This window comes from Macaca mulatta, chromosome 1, assembly GCF_049350105.2.
Source record: "Macaca mulatta isolate MMU2019108-1 chromosome 1, T2T-MMU8v2.0, whole genome shotgun sequence".
Lineage (NCBI taxonomy): Eukaryota > Metazoa > Chordata > Mammalia > Primates > Cercopithecidae > Macaca > Macaca mulatta.
Window position 1 is genome coordinate 69,164,927 of NC_133406.1, and position 16,822 is coordinate 69,181,748.

The 16,822-nt window shown below is 38.4% G+C and overlaps 1 protein-coding gene across 3 annotated transcripts in view; it reads left to right on the forward strand.

The window, feature by feature from the left end:
- LOC711961 (putative uncharacterized protein encoded by LINC00467 homolog) overlaps positions 1-16,491 on the forward strand; it is a 61,402-nt gene extending 44,911 nt beyond the window's left edge. For 2 of the 3 annotated variants that reach the window (XM_015117394.3, XM_077937318.1), the window contains 2 exons: positions 9,937-10,007; positions 16,275-16,491. Coding sequence is in view for 1 of the 3 variants with exons in the window: in XM_077937318.1 (XP_077793444.1) it covers positions 9,937-9,948 (12 nt within the window). In the remaining 2 variants the exon portion in view is untranslated. Of the gene's footprint in view, positions 1-6,244; positions 6,346-9,936; positions 10,008-16,274 lie in introns of all 3 variants that reach the window. The other variant, XM_077937315.1, reaches the window with a different exon arrangement.
- Positions 16,492-16,822: the final 331 nt, after the last annotated feature.

Below are 16,822 nucleotides of genomic sequence, written 5' to 3' on the forward strand. Positions count from 1 at the left end.
TATTAGCTGGGCATGGTGGTTTGTGCTTGTGGTCCCAGATACTTGGGAGGCTGAAGTGGACGGATCACTTGGGCTCAGGAGTTTGAGGCTTCAGTGAGCTGTGTTTGTGCCTCTGTATTTCAGTCTGGGCGACAGAGTGGGACCGTTCTTAAAAAATAAAAATAAGTAAATAAATGGTCCCAGATACTTGGGAGGCTGAAGTGGACGGATCACTTGGGCTCAGGAGTTTGAGGCTTCAGTGAGCTGTGTGTGTGCCTCTGTATTTCAGTCTGGGCGACAGAGTGGGACCGTTCTTAAAAAATAAAAATAAGTAAATAAATGGTGCTGGGGAAACTGAATATCCACGTGCAGAAGACTGAAGCTAGATCCCCATCTTTTACCATATAAAAAATCACCTTGGCCGGGCGTGGTGGCTCACACCTGTAATCCCAGCACTTTGGGAGGCTGAGGTGGGCAGATCACAAGGTCAGGAGTTTGAGACCAGCCTGGCCAACATGGCAGAAACCCTGTCTCTACTAAAAATACAAAAATCAGCCTGATGTGGTGGTGGATGCCTGTAATCCCAGCTATACAGGAGGCTGAGGCAGGAGAATCACTTGAACCCGGGAGGTGGAGGTTGCAGTGAGCCAAGATCGTGCCATTGCACTCCAGCCTGGGTGACAAGAGCAAGACTCCATCTCAAAACAAACAAACAAACAAAAATAGCCAGAATATATAAGGAACTCAATAGCAAAAACCAAATAATCCAATTTTTAAAATGAGTAAAAGACCTGAATAAATATTTCTCAAAAGAAGGTACACAGATGGTCAACAGATATTTGAAAAAAAAATATCCAACATCACTAATCATCAAGGAAATGCAAATCAAAACCATGATGAAATACTGTCTCACCCAAGTTAGGATGGCTATTGCCAAAAGACAAAAAATAGCAAATGCTGGTAGAATGCAGAGAAAGGGGAAATCACCTATTCTGTGGGAATGTAAAGTAGTACCTCCATTATGAAAAACAGCATGGAGTTCCTCGAGAAATTAAAAATAAAACTACCATATGATCCAGCAATTCCACTGCTGGGTATATATTTAAAAGAAAGGAAATCGTAACATAAGAGAGATATCTGCAATCGGTGTTCCTATGTTTATTGCCTCACTGTTCACAAATAGCCAAGGTATGGCATCATCTTAAGTGTCCATCAACAGATGAATGGATAAAGAAAATGTGGTTATGTACATAGTAGAATATTATTTAGCTATAAAAAAGAATAGAATCATGTTATATGCAGCAATGTGGTTTGGAACTGGAGGTCATTATATTAAGTGAAATAAACCAGGCACAGAAAAGCAAATATCACATTATTTGCTCACATGGAGCTAATAAATTGGATCTCATGGAGGTAGAGAGAATTGTGGCTGTGAGAGGCTGGGAGGGGAAGAGTAGAGGGCAGGATGAAGAAAAGTTGGTTAAGGAGAACAAAAATACAGTTAGATAGAAGGAATAAGTTCTGGTATTAGTAGTACAGTAGAGAAATTACAGTTAACAGTAATTTAGTTCATATTTGGAAACAGTTAGAAGAGAATAATTGTAGTATTCCCAACACAAAGAAAAGATAAATTTTTGAGGTGATGGATATCCCAGTTACCCTGACTTGATAATTATAGATTGTACACACGTATCAAAATATCACATTATGCATCTATTGATTTGGCAGATAAGCTAATAAAGAAATTAAAAAGGAAACAAAATATCACATATAGTCCCAAAATATGTACAGCTATGAAATATCAATTAAAAATATAAAAAATAAAAAACAAAATTGAGATATACATTGGAAAGGAGGAATGAAGTTACTATAATTATTAGGATGTATGTTCTTACACCTAGACAACTCAAGAGAATCAATTGAAAGTTTATTTCTTTAAAAATTATGGGGGGAGGGTGGAACAAAAAGGCAGAACATAGAGGAATTTGAGGACAGTAAAACTATTTTATATGATAATTGTGATGGTTAATACTCAGTGTCAACTTGACTGGATTAAAGGATGCAAAGTATTGATCTTGACTGTGTCTGTGAGGGTGTTGCCAAAGGAGATTAACATTTGAGTCAGTGGGCTGTGAAAGATAGACCCACTCTTAATCTGGGTGGGCACAATCTAATCAGCTGCCAGCAAGGCCAGAATAAAAAGCAGGCAGCAGAATGTGAAAAGACTAGACTGACTTAGCCTCCCAGCCTACATCTTTCTCCCTTGCTGAATGCTTCCTGCCCTCGAACATTGGACACTAACTTCTTCGGTTTTGGGACTCAGACTGGTTTCCTTGCTCCTCAGCTTGCAGATGGCCTATTGTGGGACCTTGTGATCATGTGAGTTAATACTCCTTAGCAATACAACACATATATATGATAATATATATTATATAATATATAATATATACATACAATATATACATTATATATCATATATACATATAATATATAACAAACACATTATATATAATATATAATAGTATATCCTATTAGTTCTGTCCCTCTAGAGAACCCTAATACAATAATATAATGGTAGATGTATGTCATTCATTATATACTTGTCAAAACCCATAAAATTTACCACTCCAAGAATGAACCCTAATGTAAATTATGGACTTTGGGTGATGATCATCTGTTAATGCAGGGTCATCGATTATAACATACTCCATTCTAATGCTGGATGTTGATAGTGAGGGAGGCTGTGCATGTATGTAGGCAGGGAGTATATAGGAGCTCTCTGTACTTTCTGCTGTGTGTATTTTGCTGTGAACATAAAACTTCTCTAAAAAATAAAGTTTATTTAAAACCTAATAGAATTCAGTTAAATTTCTGTGTAAAATTCTGAATTTGAAAATCAATAATCTTTAAATATATTGATATCAGAAGATTTTATGGAAAAATCCTATTTACAGTGGAAATTTTAAAAAGATACATAGGAATAAATTTGAGAAATATGCAAGGTATTATGAATAAAATATTTAAATACTATAATGATTTGTGAAATAAATGAAAAGACATACTATGTTCTTGGACAGGAATATTCTATATGATGAAGATACCAACTACTTTTAGATTAAATTTTAATGACATTTAAATCCACCTTAAAATAAACCACAACATTTTTAGAGTAGAACTAGACAGGATTATTCTAAAGTTCTAGTAAAAAAAAAAAAAAAAGCGAGAATAGATTATTCTAATAAGGAGGAGAACTAGCCATACCAGATATTGAAAAATATGAAAAATATAAAGTTAAAATATTGAGGTATTGACACATAGCTAGATGGACAGATCAGTGAAATAGCTTAGGGGAAAAAAGCAATACACACAAAATTTGGCATATAACAGTCACCTCAAATCAGTATGGAAAAGTTGACTTATTTAAAAAGTAATGTTGAGACAACTAGCTATCTGCAGAAAAATTAAAGCTGAATTCATGCCTCAGCTTTATATTAGGATAGATTCCAGATGAATCAAAGATTTACATGCAAAGAAATAAATTGAAGAAATCATTGGAAAGTTTTTGAAATCTTAATCAGAGATGATTAAGAAATATATATAGAAAGCCTTTCTATATATATCACAAAGTCCCCAAACCTTGAGATAAACATTGATAGATTGAAGCCCAAGCCCAAAGACTCAGCAGTCATACTCCTAGGTATATTCTCCAGAGAAACTCATGCATTTTTATATCAGTGTATCTGGACAAGAATGTTCATGGCAATGTTGTTCATAATTGTCAAAAAATAGAATAAACCCAAATATCTATTAACAATAGAAAAGACAGATAAATTATAGTGTAGGTGTGTAGTAAAGAATTTAATCTTGCCCTAAGAGACGTCTAGCCCTTGCCCTTGACTTCTGAGAATTAATCTGTAAGCCCGATGGTCTGTAACCCCAGTGTCATGCTTGATAGGAGTACACTTTGAGCACTCTCTAATTTGAAAATCTGAAATTCTCCAAAATCCAAAACTTTTGGACATCAGTATGACACCACAAGTGGAATATTTCACACCTGAGATGTACGTGATGGGTCGCAGTCAAAAAACAGGTATATAACACAGTTTATTCAGCAAACCCAAGGAAATAAAGACTCCCCCTCCAGCCCACTTTAGTTGCAGTATATCTTTTTTTTCCAGATTCCCCCATGGAAGCATATCTACAAAAGACAATAAATGACATGTGTGCAGGCCACACCAAATGGCACGTTCCCCACAGTGCCCCACATGGGGCCAAGACCTACATGCATGACTCACTGTGGTTTTGTTTTGTTTTGCTTATTATTTGGGTATAAAGATATTGTTACAAATGCCAAAAAGGCCTGCAGATACCCTTATGAGTAATAGTAATAAGAAAAATGAAGCATTTGTGTTTATATATAACAGAGGAAGTCAAGTGGCTGGAGAAACTGGACAGTGGTGTAAGTGTCAAATGTCTTACAAAAGAGCAGGGTGTTGGAATCATTATGTATATGACCTGAAGAAACAGAAATATGAACTATTGAAGTTCTACGTTGAAAGGACAAAGAGAAGTCAGTGAGAGAAAAAAACAAAAAACAAAAAACAAAAACAGCGCTGCATAAAGCTGAAAATGAAAGTCTCAATTGTGTATTGAAAGAGTAGATCTGCCAGCATTGCAGTGAACATTATGCCACTTAATGGTTTGCTGATCATGAAACAAAGACGTGTAATAATGAACTGAAAATTGAAAGGAACTGTGAATATTCAACAGGTGATTGCAGAAATGTTTAAGAAGACATGGCATTAAACTTTTAAAGATTTGTGGTGATAAAACTTCTGCTGATCATGAAGCAGTGGAGAAATTTATTGGTGAGTTTGCCAAAACTATTGGTGTTGAAATCTGATGCCACAACAAGTATGTAATGTGGATGAAATATCACTGTTTTGGCATTATTGCCCTGGAAGGACACTGACTACAGCTGATGACACAGCCCCTATAGAATTAAGGATGTCAGGGACAGGATAACTGCTGATATGGGCTAATGCATAAAGCACACATTAAGTGTAAACTTGCTGTGATAGGCAAAAGCTGTGTCCTTGCTGTTTTCAGTAGGTGAATTTCTTATGTGTCTATCATCATGCTAGCAAAATAGCTTGAATAACCAGGAATATCTTTTCTGATTGGTTTCACAAAAATTGTATACTAGTGGCTCAGGCTCACAGCACAGAAGGCTGCACTGGGTGATGACTACAAAATTTTTAAAAATTCCTTGACAAATGTTCTGCTCATACTCCAGCTGAAATTCTCATAAAAAATAATGTTTATGTCATGTACTTTCCCCAAAATGTGACTATTAATTCAGCCATGTGACAGAGTATCCTTAGATCAATGAAGAGTAAATATAAAAACGTTTTCTTGAATAGCATGCAACAGCAGTGGACAGGGGCATGGCTGTGGAAGGTTTTCAGGGGTTTAGCACGAAGTTTACCATCTATGCTGTTGCCAGCACTTGGAGCACAGTGATTAAAGACAAATTTATGCATGCCTGGCACAACCTCTGGCCTGCAACTGTGTTCAGTGAGATGAACAAGATGGTAACTTTGAAGAATTCCATATGTCAAATGAGAAAAAATGATAAGCAATCTGGCCTGCTTACATATGCAAGAAAATACTCCTTCAGAGTCCTGAAAGCTGGAAAAATGGGTATTGAAGTTTTTAACATTGATAATGAGATTCCAGTTGTTCATTCATTGACCAGTGATGAAATAGCTGAAATGGTTCTGAGTCAAGGTGGTCATGAAAATGGTGACAACGAAGATGAATATTGTTAACACTGTAGAAAAATACCTACAGACAACATGATTTTCTAAGCCTGTTTGTGTTGCTGTAAAGGAATGCCTGAGGCTTGTTAATTTATAAAGAAAAGAAGTTTACTTAGGCCTGGCACAGTGGCTCACACCTGTAATCCCAGTACTTCAGGAAGCTGAGGCAGAAGGATTGCTTGAGCCCAGGAGTTTGAGAACGGCTTGAGCAACATAGCAAGAACCCCATCTCTACAAAAAGTTTTAATAATTAGCCAGACGTGGTGGCACATACCTATAGTCTCAGCTACTCAGGAGGCTGAAGCAGGAGGATCTCTTGAGCCCAGGAGTTCAAGGCTGTAGTGAGCTATGATTGTGCCACTGCACTCAGCCTGGGCAACCGAGTGAGACCCTGTCTCTAAAAAAAGGAGGAAAAGAGGTTTACTTGGTTTATGGTTCTGCAGGCTGTACAAGAATGGCTCCAGCATCTGCTTCTGGCAAGAGACTGAGGCTGCTTCCACTCATGGCAGAAGGTGAAGGGGAGCCTGCACCTGCAGATCTCACGGTGAGAGAGAAGGCAAGAGAGAGAGAGGATGAGGTACCAGCCTCTTTCAACAACCAGTTCTAGGTGAACTGTTGTGGGAACTAATAGAGTTAGAACTCACTCATTACTGAGAGAATGGCACCAAGACATTCATGAAGGATCTGCCCTCATGATCCAAACACCCCATTAGGCCCCACTTCCAACACTGGGGATCAGATTTCAACATGAGGTTTGGAGAGTCAAATATCCAAACGATAGCAATGGTGAAAATGTGTGATGGGCTTATTGAAGGACTAAAACAGTGTACGTTTACAAAAGAACAAGAAATCATACAGTTTATAATGTCAGAGAGAGACTTCTAAATCAAAAGCATTGTTAATAAGGCAGATGACTCTGGAGAAAACATTTTAAAAAGCCATCCAGCAGAAAGCCTTCTTATCCTTAGAAGACCCACTTCTTGGTCTCTCACCTGCTTCTGATAACTTAAAAAAATGGTGTATAGTAACCTTGTAATCAAAACACAGCATGATAGGTGGGGACTGAAAGCCTACCATTGTTTGTTGTTGCTGTTGTTTAACAGCTGATAACAGGTATTCTGGTGGTGCTACTGTGCTGCTTGGTTACCCTGAATGTATTATTTTTTCATTCGATTACTGGTGTATCATATTTTTTGCTGTTATGTACTTATGTGGGAATAAGTATAGGAAAATGATTCCTTATCAGTAGCAAATAAATTTCAGAGTCAGGAATGATGGTGATGCCAAACAACCACAGATTACCCACATGGGTAGTGGTTGAGGTAGTGACACCTTTGCTTCCTGATGTTACGATGCACGCAAATTTTATTTTATGCACAAAATTATTAAAAATTATTGCATAGGTCAGGCATGATGGCTTATGCCTGTAATCCCAGTACTTTGGGAAGCCGAGACAGGTGGACCACTTGAGGTCAGGAGTTCTAGACCAGCCTGGCCAACATGGTGAAACCTCGTCTCTACCAAAAATACAAAAATTAGCCGGGCTTGGTGGTGTGCACCTGTAATCCCAGCTACTCCGGAGGCTGAGGCACAAGAATCTCTTGAATCGGGGAGGCAGAGGTTGCAGTGAGCCAAGGTTATGCCACTGCACTCCAGCCTGGGTGACAGAGCAAGACTCTGTGTCAAAAAAAAAAAAAAAAATTATTGGCCGAGTGTGGTGGCTCACATCTGTAATCTCAGCACTTTGGGAGGCCGAGATGGGTGGATCACAGGCGTTTGAGACCAGCATGGCCAACATGGTGAAATCTTGTCTCTGCTAAAAATACAAAAATTAGCTGGGTGTGGTGGCGCGTGCCTATAATCCCCGCTACTCGGGAGGCTAAAGCCATAAGAATCGCTTCAATCTGGGTGGTGGAAATTGCAGTGAGTTGAGATCCCGCCACTGCACTCCAGCCTGGGTGGCAGAGTGAGACTCTGTCTCAAAAAAAAAAAAAAATTATTGTATAAAATTACCCTCTGGCTATGTGTTTAAGGTATATATGAAATATAAACTAACTTCATTAATTAATTTGTTTGTATTGAGGCAGGGTCTGTCTCTGTCACCCAGGCTGGAGTGTAGTGATGCAATCCTAATTCACTGCAGCCTTGAACTGCTGGGCACAAGTGATCTTCCCACCTCAGCCTCCTGAGTAGCTGGAACCACAGGTGCATGCCACTGCACCCGGCTAATTTTTAAATTTTTTTCTAGAGACATGGTCTCTCTATGTTGCACAGGCTGGTCTCAAACTCCTGGCCTCAAGGGACCCTCCTGCCTCAGCATCCTGAGTAGCTGGGATTACAGGCATGAGCCACTGCATCCAGCCTTGAATTTTGTTTTTAGAATTTGGGTCCTATCCTTAAGGTGTCTCATTCTGTATATATGAATATTCCAAAATAAAAAAAAATTTAAGATTAGAAATACTTCTGGTCCCAGGCATTTGGATAAAGAATACTCAACTTTTATCTTTGTTTGCCTGGAGGCCTTGGGTCACGTGACTTACGATAGGGCTGGCCACACCAGGTAGTCTAAAAATGTGATTTAGGATGGGGAAAAAATCAATTTTAGAAGGCCTTACAACCCAGTAGACAAATGTGCAGAAGATACGACCAGACAGCTCACAAAAGGAAGATATAAATGCCTTTTAAATTTATTTAAAGATACTCAAACTTACTCATGGTAACAAAAATGAAGATTTTAATTAAAAATGTCATTTTTCACCTATCTAATTAGTTAAAAGATTCAAAAGTTTGTTATCACATCATGTAATAACATGGGGAACAAGGTTCAGGGAAGTTTAGGTACTTTCTGCTGATGGCGAAGAACGTTGATTCAGCGTCAGTGGAGGGCAATATGACAATATCTATTAAAATTAGAAATACATATAATCCAGAGTCCTCAATTACACTTCTAGTAATTTATTCACACACCTTTAAAACCACATGTTTACACGTTATTTGTAGCAATATTGTATGTAAAAGATTGGAAACAACATAATTGTCCATCTGTAGTAGGCTGATTAAATTCTGGAATCTCTATACAATGGAATATATTGCAATCATAAAAAAATACTAAGTAAGCCTTTGCTTAGTGATTAGGAATGGCCTTCAAGTTATAGCCACACAGGATGGTGTGTAAAATGTGTTGCCATTTATGGAAGTAGTGGTGTTGAAGGGAAGAACATATATACTTAGTAACCTATAAATGCGTACAAGTATTTTGGAAAGATATGCAAAAAAAAAAAAAAACTGTAAGATTTGTTGTTATCTTTGGGAAATATTATGGACTAAATGTGTTCCTCCAAAATTCATATGCTAAAATCCTAATCCCCCAACAATGTATTAGATGGTGGGGCCTTTGGGAGGTAATTAGGTCTAGATGAGATCATGAGAGTAGATATCCCATGATGGGATTAGTGCTCTTATAACAAGAGGAAGAGGCCAGGTGCGGTGACTCACCCTTATAATTCCAGCACTTTGGCAGGCTGAGGCAGGCAGACCACTTGAGGTCAGGAGTTCGAGACCAGCCTGGCCAACATGGTAAAACCCTGTCTCTACTGAAAATACAAAAATTAACAGGGTGTGGTAGTGCATGTCTGTAACCCCAGCTACTTGGGAGGCTGAGGCAGGAAAATTGATTGAACCCAGGGGATGGAAGTTGCAGTGAGCCGAGAGTGCACCACTGCCCTCCAGCTTGGGTGACAGAGTGAGACTCCATTTCAAGAAAAAAAAAAGAGGAAGAAGAAGAGATACTAGAGCTTCCTCTCTCAACTCTGTGGGGATACCATGATAAGAGGTAGTCTGGAGACCAGGAAGTGGGCCCTAACCAGACATTGAATCTGATGACAACTTGATCTTGGGGTTCCAAATCTCTAGAACTGTGAGAAATGTCTGTTGTTTAAGTCACCCACCTGTGGCATTTTGTTATAACAACCATAAGTGACCAAGGGAAAATTTAGATGGCTGGTTGACAGGTAGAAGGGAGATGTTTTGCTTATTAAATTTTGGGCCATGAATGTAATCACTACTAAAAAATAAATAAGGTCTGTGTGTCTTTTTTTATGGAAGCAATCATTAATATGTTTCCTTTTGTTTTAAGGACAAAATATGAAACACCAAGAAAGAGAAGGAAAAAAAGGAGGAAACAGCCACATATGTCACCTTTCCAAGGTATCATGTGTTTCATGTTTAAGAAATTTATTTTGCAGTACTTTGGTAGTTGGTTTACTTTTTTTTTTTTCTTTTTTTGAGATAGAGTCTCACTCTGTCGCCCAGGCTAAAGTGCGGTAACACGATCACAGCTCACTGCAGCCTCAACCTCCCTGGGCTCAGGCAGTTCTCCCACCTCTGCCTCCCGAGTATCTGGGACTACAGGCATGCACCATCACATCTGGCTATTTTTTGTAGACGTGGGGGTTTGCCATGTTGCTCAGGCTTGTCTCAAACTGGGCTCAAGAAATCCTCCTGCCTCAGCCTCCCAAAGTGCTGGGATTAGAGGCATGAGCCATCACACCCAGCCTGGTTTACTACAAATCACGGTGTACGACATGTTAAGGAAAAAATTATGTGTGTAATTTTTCTTGTTGGCTATATAAACTGCATTCATCTCTTAAATTTATCAAGAATAGTAGCAATCCCACATACTTCAAAGCATCAAAAATTGCCAATTGGATTTTATCTCTGTACTCTGAGATGACATTCAGTGAACAGGTATCTCCTTCAAAGTTTTTTTTTGAAAATATGTATTAACGTAGCATAGTTTCATATAATGTTCTTGGACTCACATGATATAATTAAAATACAGAATTACAATGTCGTTAGAAAAAAAATTTTTTTGCAAATTAAAAATGGGCCAGGCATGGTGGCCTATAATCCCACCACTTTGAGAGGCCAAGCCAGGAGCATTGCTTGAGGCAAGGAGTTCAGATCAGCCTGGACAGTATAGTGAGACCCTGTCTCTATAAAAAAAATTTTAATTAGCCAGTTGTGATGGTATGCATCTGTGGTTCTAGCTGCTCAGGAGACTGGAGTGAGAGGATAGTTTGGGCCCAGGAGTTCGAAGTTACAGTGAACTGTGATCACATCACTGCATTTGGAGTGAGACCCTGTCTCAACAACAACAAAAAAATTTTTTTGAGATGGAGTCTTGCTCTGTTGTGTAGGTTGGAGTGCAGTGGCATGATCTCTGCTCACTGCAACCTCTGCATCCCAGGTTCAAGTGGTTCTCCTGTCTCAGGCTTCCGAGTACCTGGGACTACAGGTGCATGCCACCACGCCTGGCTAATTTTTGCATTTTTAGTAGAGATGGGGTCTCAAACTGCTGACCTCAGGTGATCCACCTGCCTTGGCCTCCCAAAATGTTGGGGTTACAGGCATGAGCCACTGCAACCTGCGGGGGGAAAAAAAAATTTTTTTTAAGTAAAAATGTCCTGTTACTCTCAAATATAATAAAAATGACAAAGTTGGTTTTCATCTTGTACGGAATAGTTAGGATACTATCTGCTCTAACAAATCAGGTGCTTTACAAATACATTTAGAAATTGCTTTAACTTGACCGAGTGCGCTGGCTCACACCTTTAATCCCAGCGTGGTGGCAGACACCTGTAATCCCAGCTACTCGGGAGGCTGAGGCAGGAGAATGGCTTGAACCCAGAGGTGGAAGTTGCAGTGAGCCAAGATTGCGCCATTGCATTCCAGCCTGGGCACCAACAGCGAAACTCTGTCTCAAAAAAAAAAAAAAATTACTTTAACTTGCTTAATATGGTATCTGAACTTGAACACTTTATGCCTATATTTGTGACTATGTTTCTTATTTTATATTTATTCACTCTTTTTTTTTCTATGGGCTCCAAGAAGGCAGAAACTAATGGAAAATAAATGCTTCTGTAAGGGTACAATTCCATGGGTGCCCAGAGCAATTATTAATCTGTTTCAGATTGGTAGACATGTAGTCCTCCCCAAAGGAGATGACGGTATTTGAATCAAATCTTAAAGGATGAGTATATTTTACTAGGCGGAAAAAAGGGTAAAGAGCATTCCAGGCTGAGGGAAAAGCATTAGCAAAGGCAAATAGGAACAAAAGTTCATTTTGGATTAGGATATTTGCAGTTGAAACTGGAGCATAAAGTGAGAAGTGGCATGTAGTAAGAAATGAAACCAAAGAAGTAGTTTGGGACTAGTTTGGATTTTACTCTGTAGGCATTGGGAACATTTGAACATCTTAAAACAGAAATGACATTTTCTAACCTTTGTTCTAGGAGTATAATTCAATATCAGAATGATTTGGAAGGAAAAAACCTACAGGAAGCTATTGTAGCCTAGTGAGGAAGATAAATATTAATACAGCCAATTTATAGATCAGACTAAAGACAGTGATTAGGGGGTTGAAAAGAATAGATAGAAGAGATATTGCAAAAGTAAAATCTGTATGACCTAATAACTGGATATAGAGTCTGGAAGGCATAGTTTTATAGAAATTCATTGTTTTAATGGGATAAATCTTATTAAGGGATCATCCTACATGGTTTTTTTAATACTGTGCACAGAGTTCCCAAATTTAAAGCAGTACACATTTTGGAAATTAAAAGTTTTACAAAATGGATGATTCCTTTAAAATAAGTATAATAAAGATTGGTGGACTTCAGGACGACTTGGCAGGCTACAAGTTTTCATACTCAATAGAGGACTTGGTCATAGGTACCCAATAGTGTTATAGTATCATCCCACCTTGGTGTGATTGGTGTCCTTATTTGCCACATAATCAACTAGTCAAATTGTAGAAGAGGAATAATCTGGTTAATAATTAAACCTTATCGAATTCTAAAATTAATGTTTGACAGATAAAGGGTTTAAATATACTGAACTTTGTAAATACCATCAGATATTTTTCCTAGGAAAAAGGTAATATTGTTGTTGCTGATGGTATTTATAAAGTATAGTTAACCCATCAACAACACGGTTTGAACTTCAAGAGTCCACTTACATGTAAATTTATTTCAACCAAACGTGGATTGACAATACAGTATTTGTGGGATGCGAAACCTGCGTATACTGAGGGCGAACTTTTTGTTGGCTGGTTCCACAAGGCTAACTGTGAGACTTGAGTATGCATGAATTTTGGTATATGCAGAGGTCCTAGAACCAAACTTCCATGTAGACTGAGGGACAACTGTATCTGAAAATAAACATTGCATTGTGTTTTTACAGTTCTTCTATACTCTATAAAAATGTTTCATTTGTGTTTAGTACACACTTGAACTAAAATTTCTAAGTAATTCCTATATTTCAGGTGTTTGTTTTGTAGTAAATTGGAGGTAAATAGAGTCATTTGCTTGGAAAATTTTCTTGGAGGCCACAAATCCAGTGTCTAATACAAGCAATGTCTAATGCAAGCGTTCTGTCATAAACTGTTTCATTGGATGGGGCACTCTACTATGTAATTGATAGGCTGGGATTTGCCACCCAACTGACCAACTATTACAAGGATTTGGATAATTATAAATTACTTTTCTTCCTTTAAAATCTGCAGCACAGGCTGGGCACAGTGGCACATGCCTGTAATCCCAGCACTTTGGGAGGCCAAGGCAGGTGGATCACTTGAGGTCAGGAGTTCAAGACCAGCCTGGCCAACACAGTGAAACCCTGTCTCTACTAAAAATACAAAAATTGTCAAGTATGGTGGTGCATGCTTGTAATCCCAGCTACTTGGGAGGCTGAGGCACAAGAATCGCTTGAACCTGGGAGGTGGAGGTTGCAGTGAGTCTAGATGGTGCCACTGCACTCCAGCCTGGGCAACAGAGTGACTCCATCTCAGAAAAAAAAAAAAAATCCAGCACATAACAATTGTACATAATGTCAGGGCTGAATCAGTGGATGTCATCTCAAAATAATAATAATAATAAAGCTTTTAATTTCTCAGTGCTTAGTATTGACCTGTTTCTTCTCCGGAGTTCTTCATGTTAGTAGATTTACAACCTAAGCCTGATCTGGGGATCATTCTTGATTATTCTCTCTCACCATTCCCCTGCCATTACTACCACACATGCATTTTTAGTGACAGTTATTATAGGTTTGGTCTCTTGAAAGCTCTTTTTTCCTTCTTAGCTTACAAAGACTAAAAAGTGAATCTTCAAATTCCCAGCCTCCCTTACAGCTAGTAATAGCCATTTAGCACAATTTCTGGCCCCAGTGATATAAGATAAAATTCTTGTAATCTTAGAAATATGATTCTTTTTTTTGAGATGGAGTCTTGTTCTATCACCCAGTCTGGAATGCAGTGGCACGATCTCGGCTCACTGCGACCTCTGTCGCCCGAGTTCAAGCGATTCTCCTGCCTCAGCCTCCCGAGTAGCTGGGATTACAGGCGCCTGCCACCATGCCCAGCTAGTTTTTGTATTTTTAGTAGAGATAGGATTTCACCATCTTGGCCAGGCTGGTCTTGAACTCCTGACCTCCTGATCTACCTGCCTCTGCCTCCCAGAGTGCAGGGATTACAGGCTTGAGCCACTGCATAGAAACATAATTCTAGGATGAGAGTTAAATAGGTTCAAATTAGAATAAACTAGATTGGGGGCATGTGCCCAAGTTTCATTTAACTCAGTGAGAGAACCAGTAGGGTGAAAAAGTTAGTTGAAATGGTAATATTAAAAATTTGGTTATTGTTTTTTATAATGAATGGGGGGAAAAGGAATGCTGAGATAAGATTGCTAAATTAGATACAAAACTGGTTAGGTTCTATAGGGCAACGAAAGTATAATCTTTAAAGTTGCTCTTTCTACTGGTCAGAAAAGAGAATTGTCACACTTCATCCATTTTATTCAAGTTAGCCTCTAGCTATAAAATTGTTTGTTTATGTAGATATGTTAGCTCCAAGCCATAGTGAATACAGTGTCCAACAAAATTACTTTCCCTGGAGAATTAGATGACTGTTAGGCAGCCTTTTTAAACAGTGTTCTAGCATGACATTAAAAGGTCATGCAGCCATCGCTTAACCTTATTTCCAAGTTTTGAATATTCTCCTTAATAGTTGCAATAATTAATACTCTGAATTTTACTCAGAGTTAAAGCTTTTTCCCTTCCTAACATTAGTCTGGGTACCTGCAATGGCAGAAAGCTCTTCCTTCCTGTTGCACTAGACCAGAATAAAGCGGTACAAAAACAAAACCTCCCTTCACTCTCTGCCAGGCTGTGGTTGGGGTCTAGCAATCTAGGCAGCAGAGTTAACAGAATTAACAGTAGCATGGCATCAGATGCTAGTGGAAAATGTTAACTATGCTGAAGAACAAATATGCTTATATACTAAATACCAGACTGTAATGTTGTGGTGATTTCTGGGAAAAAGGAAAACTATAATAAAGTAAGAATAAATAAAATGAAAAATATTTTAAGGGAAAAAAGGATAAAGATACAATAGGAATTAACTTTTAATATGTGCAAATATTGTGTCCCATTATAAACTGTTGTACCTCCCTAAAACATGTGGCCAGCTGTATAATCTTTAAGATAACTCTAAATATTACTTGGTAATTGGAATTGGATTTTATTTTTGTGGATTAAAAACTCACTAATGAGCCTCATCCTCACAAAAATTCCTCAAAACTAAGTACTTGGTTGATTTGAAATAATTTAAGGTTAAAAGTTGCTAAACATTCCAGCCTTCAAAATAAGTATTCAAAATTTGCAAATCCAAGAAATTTACTGTCAGTTATTTTCATTTCCATTCATTTCTATTCAGTCTTTATAAATGCCTGTTTGTGTTTTTTCCACATAGAATAACCTCTTATTTGAAATTTAGATTTTTATAGTTGAAGTTTATTTTTCTCCCATTTTTTAGGCCACAGGAAATGGAGTCTGAAATAAAGCCACTGTATCTAAAACATTTATTTAATGGTAAAACTTGATGACTAATAGTATTATTAGCATTTTAAAGACTATATGTTAGGCCGGGCGCGGTGGCTCAAGCCTGTAATCCCAGCACTTTGGGAGGCCAAGACGGGCGGATCACGAGGTCAGGAGATCGAGACCATCCTGGCTAACACGGTGAAACCCCGTCTCTACTAAAAAAAATACAAAAAACTAGCCGGGCGAGGTGGCGGGCGCCTGTAGTCCCAGCTACTCGGGAGGCTGAGGCAGGAGAATGGCGTAAACCCGGGAGGCAGAGCTTGCAGTGAGCTGAGATCCGGCCACTGCACTCCAGCCTGGGCGACAGAGCGAGACTCCGTCTCAAAAAAAAAAAAAAAAGACTATATGTTTAGAGTTTGAAGTAAAGCTCCAGTGTCAATTTAACTTACTTTTCAAGGCTTAACATGTTCTTATCTAAATAAACAATGATGTGCAAAATTTCTTTTTTCTACTGTAAGTATTGGGAAAAGTAAAAGTATTATGTATAATAAAATAAGTAGTGAATCTATTCTAATCTGTTCTACTTATTGTCTGCAGAGGGGCTGAAACCGGGCTGACCCTTTTGATTTCCAAACTCAGCCTTTTGGTGTAAGGCGGCCAAAGAAGGATGCAGAGCCCAGCACTGTGAAGCCTACAAAAACATTGACGCGCTGGCTTGGGGATTTGAATTTGAACGTCTTTCATACCAAGTTCAGACTCATGAAACCAATCTTCAGATGCTCTGTAAACCACATAATAAAGAGTTTGGAAATTATATTTTGTCTTTGAAGGCCCACATGCAAAACTTGAGATCCTTAAGTCTAAGCCAGTTGTGGCAATTCTAGGGTACTTATTTTATATTTAGATATGTTATAGGGGAGGAGAATAAGTCTGCTTTCTTGAATATTATGCCTAATTATTACGTATAAAATTCTTTTACCAAAGTTATATGCAAGGCAGAAAACTTACAGATGCCATGAAAAAGGTAAAGTCTTTTCCATGTACTTTTTTTTTTTTTTTTGAGACAGTTTCACTCCTTGTTGTCCAGGCTGGAGTGCAAAGGGGCAATGTCGCCTCACTGCAACCTCCACCTCCCAGGTTCAAGC